The 6,000-nt window shown below is 37.4% G+C and overlaps 1 protein-coding gene across 1 annotated transcript in view; it reads right to left on the reverse strand.

The window, feature by feature from the left end:
• The window catches only part of NAV2 (neuron navigator 2), a 231,203-nt gene extending 226,763 nt beyond the window's left edge, over positions 1 to 4,440 (reverse strand). Inside the window, exons 1-2 of the mRNA XM_029911548.1 lie at positions 4,426 to 4,440; positions 3,345 to 3,462 (exon numbers count right to left, since the gene is read on the reverse strand). Coding sequence (XP_029767408.1) covers positions 3,345 to 3,462; positions 4,426 to 4,440 — 133 coding nt within the window. The remainder of the gene's footprint in view (positions 1 to 3,344; positions 3,463 to 4,425) is intronic.
• Positions 4,441 to 6,000: the final 1,560 nt, after the last annotated feature.

Here is a 6,000-nt window from a genome sequence, read left to right on the forward strand (position 1 = left end):
AATAAAGTTCCCCATTGACTTGAGAATATTATGACAAACTGTCACTGTACAAAACACAAAATAATTCAAGTACAATATTGCTAGTAGTTAAATCTGAAGATTATATCTCTATGCTCTTAAGTGTCAAATTTATCCCTACCAGGTTTCAAATATTTTTAGAATTGCCCATTGTTTCAAAATATGGATGCCAAGTTATAATAAAAAGTGAATGAAAGTTACCAAATTATAAATTCCTAAATCAGATTTCTTTTCTTTCCAGAAATATACATCTGGTTTTGAGTGACAGGAATGTACACAGAACGAGGGAGTGCTGGACCTTGTAAACCTCGATAATAATTCACTCTGATGGCCCTGATGTGTGGTGACAGTTGACTGTCTCCAGGGTTTTCACCATGCAAAAAGATAATCTCACTAATAGGATGTTTCTTGGAATGTAGTGGGGACAACTTCTTGTTTCAGATGGTGGAGGAAGTAACTGGGGGGCAAATATTTTAGTCTTGATTCTGACTAATGGAGGGAGAGAGGGGAGAATTGGTAGTGAATCTGAAGGTTGAAGGCTATTTGGATGAAAGTGATCATGAAATGATAGATTTCACAACTCTAAGGAAAGGAAGGCGTGAGAGGAGCAGAAAAAGGATAGTAGACTTCAAAAAAGAAGATTTTAACCAACTTGGAGAACTGTAGGAAAAGGTGCCACAGGAAGAAAATCTACACCTGTTAAGGAGAGCTGGTAGTTTGGCAAACTATCTCAACAAGAAGAATACACAGTTCAGATTTTACAAGGTCTTAAAAGGCACTTCTGCACTTTTCCCTTCCTTATGAAGTTTAACAAAGGCTTCAAATATTTTTTTAGGATTTGTTCTGCTTGTTTTTCCTTAGAAATATCAGACATGTCAAGCTTGTTTTTTCTCTAGTTTTGCTGGAGGATTCATTGTAGATCATGAGCTTTCTGAGCCCTTACCCAAAAGGGCAAAGGTGTTATATCCTTAACAATGACCGCTTCTCTCAGCTGTGCTATTTAGGCATTTGAGCTAAACTGATGTTGACAAAAAACTAAGAGTTTGAAGCAGAATAAAAATTACATCCCTTCTTAATTAATCAGGTTTAACTGCATGGCATCTCTGATGGCATAATCCTACCAGTTCTCTAATCATCTACAGGATCTCCTAGGGGGAAAAAGTGAAGACAAGGCCTGCATTTCTAATGTTTAAAACAAAAAGGCAGAAAAGAGAATTCAGAAGAGAACAGAAAACCTTTCAAAAGCTCTTCTTCATTCTTCATAAAAAGGCGCAAACATATTTCCCTTTGCAGATCACTGTTAGCACTGAAGTCTTGAATACAAAACTCATGCAGTGACCAAAAGGAATGTTCATAATCAACAAATTCACTTGAAAAGGTTTTGTTAACCTGGGATAATCTCTAAATACACCACCAATGCCCATAAAAGAACAGGGATGTCTCTATGGTACTGCTGCTTTCTCGTACCTCCCCTCCCCACACACACCCACACCAGAGAGCACTGCATGCAGAAGGGGAAAAGAAATTACCATTCAGAAGCTTTCATAGTACAAATCCTTATTTATGAGGATAGGTCATGGTTTTATAGCTGCAGTTGAAGCTGTTTCCATGTGTGGAAGTTACCACTTCTAATGTGACAATGAGATGCAGTTTGCCTAAGGCCAGTGCATAAGGGATGCAAATGAATATTTCCCTTTCAGTGCCAATTTGGGGGATTAAAGTGGAATTTGTGTGTTTAAACATGGATTTTCTTTTGTTTGGAAAAAATTATGAAAAAGAAAATCCTTCACCGTAGGTATTAACCTTTCACAACTGTGTCTTAAAACGCTAAATCCAAACACTAAAACAGCAATGAGAAAAAGCAGAAAAAATGCAAAGATGAATTAAATCAAACATTTTAGTAAACAATAACTCTTCTGAATATTTTTCACAGAACATATTTTGAAACATATGGGAACATTCACAAGTAGGTACACATAGAAATATGCATACAAGTATTTGATACAGGTAGGTACACTGTTTTTGGTAGTGTTCTTATATGCATGTTTCTACTCAAGGAATTTGTGCAGCAATGTTACATATATGTAACTGTATGTATGTAGGGATAGATTTTAAAAAAGCACAAAAGGCAGCTAGGTGCCCAACTCCCACTGAAAGTCAACTGGAGATGGGTGCCTTCCTCCACCTTATGCCTCTGAAAATCTCCCCATTAAAATATTTGTGTTGGTATACACAGTTACATAGATATTGGATGGAGTTTTGTTATACACAGATACACAAGTAATTCATGTGAAATTTTTATACCTATGTAGTTACATGGATAGTTTTCAGAGTGCTATACTCAGACAGCAATGAATATGTTGTTTGTTCAGTATGTATGGGCCAGATCTTCATCTGGTAAAAATCAATTTAGCTCAGTTGGAGTCAATAGAAACTATGGCAATTTATGTCAGCTGAATATCCGACCCATACATTCATAAACTTAACTCAGGGCTCTAATTCTTTTGCACAGCATTTGTAACAGAAATAACTATACAAGCTTTGGTGTCTAGTTACTTCACTACTGTCTTCTTCATTTGCATCTCAAGTCTGTCAGTCTTGTTGTCAATAACAGTCATTCTAATTCCTATTAATGGGCTTCCTGATTCTGTCATTCTCCATAGCTCCATCCATGTGTTTTGTGATAGCCTAAATACCAGACGGATGAGTCTCTAAAGGAACTAATGAAGAACCTGGAACTGGGGGAATGTGGAGCCCTGCACAGGGCCCAACCAGAACCTTCAACTCCCATTGGCATCAGTCCCTTTAGCGCCTGGGGCCATCCTGACAACAAACGAGCTTCCTTATTTTAAAACAGATTGTTAAGGGTTTCTTTTCTTCCATATACTAATCATGTCCTTCCCTAATCCTAATTGCACACTGGAATTTTTCAGATCCAACCAGAAGTGGCAGATTTAATATAACACACCATTGTCTTGGTGAATTATTTCCAGACCAGTCTAAAAAAGGTAACAGGAACAAAGATAACAAAAAGATAACAAGCAAGCTCACAAGTCACCCAGCAGAAAAAAAGCTCATCAGCTGCTTTTTCCCTTCAGCTGTCCTGGGTGATAATGCTATGTCAGGAGATCTTATCAAGATCAAATATTTTTCCACAATCCCCGAACATAAAGCTTTATCAAATTAATTATCAAAGCCTGAGAGGCAGAATTATTATCTTAATTCCATATGGTTTCTATTTCTTTTTCCCATATTTATGTGAAAAAACAAGCTCTGGCTCTGACAAAATAGGCGTATACATGGCATAAAAAGAGAAACTCACTCACCTACAACCTGGATGATTTCAGCCAGTAAGACTCCATCAGTCACATCTTGCTGTAGGTCCTTGATCAATCGTTTGTGACCAGATTTTGCGAGATAGTGATTAGCCCAATCCGTGTAAATCTATTAGGAGGAAAAGAAATGCATAAAAACTAAATTTTAGGTATTTGATCAAACTTAAATATGAGAATCCCATCTCTTAGTCCATGCACAACCACCTCTCACATTTTCAGACCTTGGACAGAAGATCCCTGCTTGTGAGCTGTTTGAAACAATTTAGCACCATTACAATTCAAAGTATTGTGCAGATCAAGTATTCTGCATACTATGGGGTATGGCTTTTTTCTATTGAGAAATCTGACATCAGAGCTCAGGAAAAAACTACAGCACTGGTTCTCAAGCTTTTGTACTGGTGACCCCTTTTACATAGCGAGCCTCTGAGTGCGACCCCCCTTATGAATTAAAAAAAAATTAAATAGATTTAATACCATTATAAATGCTGGAGGCAAAGCGGGGTTTGGGGGGGAAGCTGACAGCTCGTGACCCCCTAGTTTGAGAACCCCTGAACTATAGCATGCTTCTAAACATGCTATGGTATGAATGGAGTATCAGACATGGAACTAAACGTTTTGCAGCACTGACAAGGTTATGGAATTGGTTTCTATTTTCAAACTCAGTATTTTGTGTTTTCCCTCTGCCATTCCTTTTCTGTTATTGAGAAACCTTAAAGACTCATTTCTAAGGAAAATTTCTATGGCGTGATTTTCAGGATGAAGTTCCTTTTAAATGTTAACTAATAAGCTCTGATGCATGAGATCTAACTGCTCTAATAAGTCCTAGTGCCTGGGATCTACTATGTCCATTAGACTGATTTTAAATTCCCTTACAGATTTGTAATTACAGTTACTTCCTTTAAAATAAATCTCTATCTGAAATCTAAGCAAATATTAATCAAGCAATTAAACCACAAGACTTTAAATATATTTTTATTTATGGGCCACGTTTTACTCATCACAGACTATATTGCTTTAAACAATAGTAAATACAGTATTCAGGATACATAACTTATTTGTCAAAACACATAACCTTTTCAGAGTGCATTATCAAAAAGAAGAAAAACCTATTAAGGAACTTCCATTGATGAGCCCAATATTGTTCCCAGTTCCCATACACGACAAAATTAAAGAGAAATGCACCGTCTATGATCTATCTCAACTCAAAACGAATAAAGCCAAAAAATCTAGACATCTGAACTTTGTCCTTTGTTTTTTTCTTTTTCAAGTCAACCTTAAATTCCAACTTTACTCTCAAGGGTATCCAGCCTATTAAAAGACACAGTCATCCTATTTCAGTGAATGTGTATAGTGTCAAAAACGAAAGAGTTCCAATACTGCTAGTTTAACACATCCCTGCCTTACATATATTCTGTGAGAGATTTTATCTCCTGCTTTATTCCCTCAGCAGTAGTGAAAGAATTCAGCCCAATGCCTAGAGTTTTGTAAAGGAGGCCCATGATTCTTTTACAGTTCTTTGGAGCGGGAGGAGTGCAGACACTTGTAGAACCAACTCCTGTCCCAGATGAGGAGTAGCCACCATCTTTCTCTTTTGAACCTGTTGGTTTTGAAGTCCCTGCTAGGATGAAACTTTGATATCTCAAAATGAACCCTGAGGACTCCTGGGTAAAGTAAATGAATTTATGAACTCACAAAGACTACAGTCAGGTAACATCTGAAAAAGTAAACCCAAGAGGACCAAAAACCGTGAGCCGAATCTTATATAAACTAGGGCATGTGCCTGACCACCAAAACCAAATGACTCTCAGGGCATATCTACACTACCATATGTCGCAAAAATTTATGTTGCTCAGGGATTTGGAAAAAACACACCCGAGCGACGTAAGTTTCACTGGCTGTGTGCACAACGCTATATCGGCTGGAGAGTTTCTCCTTCCGACATAGCTACAGCGGCTATGAGCGGCTACACGAAAGATCTTACAGCAGCACAGCTGAATCGGTACAGCTATGCTGCAGTAAGCTCACTAGTGTAAAACATGGCCTAAATGACAGTAATGCTAAACAATGGCAGAGCTTTTAGAGATTTGTGTGGAGCCAGAATCTCCTCACTTATGCCAGTTTTACACAAATATAAGTGAGAATCAGGATAATTACTTCCATATTTGGAGATTGGCAGGGTAGAAATGCTGATTTCTACCTGCCTTTAAAATAAAGACTGTCTTTCATATAAATTTAAGGATGATCAAAGACACAAACAAACAAATAATATCAAGCTAGCGGATAGAGTACTCCATATACATAGCTGCTAGACTCATGGCCAGGTAATCTGGGACATCTGTATTAATGTTGCACAGTTGGTTATCTATTTACGGTAGAATTCAATTTAATTTCAGAATCTTCATAAACAAACCCCACAGTTTACAATGTTCATCCCCACTATTAATTTGGTTCCTTCTTCCTGAAACACTGTACTAATGATTGGCATTGGTAGCTCAGGAAGTATTCATTCACGGAGAGAGAACCGTACCAGCTGTTACTATACTAAATTAAAACAGGGTCAAAAGGGAACCAGACCTCTGTAAAGTCTGTTTGTTCTCATTCCAAACAAGGAAACATGAGAGAGACTTTTTTTTTTTTTTTTTTTTTT

Source organism: Terrapene carolina, unplaced genomic scaffold (genome assembly GCF_002925995.2).
Source record: "Terrapene carolina triunguis isolate 2854851 unplaced genomic scaffold, T_m_triunguis-2.0 Scaffold96, whole genome shotgun sequence".
Classification (NCBI taxonomy): Eukaryota; Metazoa; Chordata; order Testudines; family Emydidae; genus Terrapene; species Terrapene triunguis.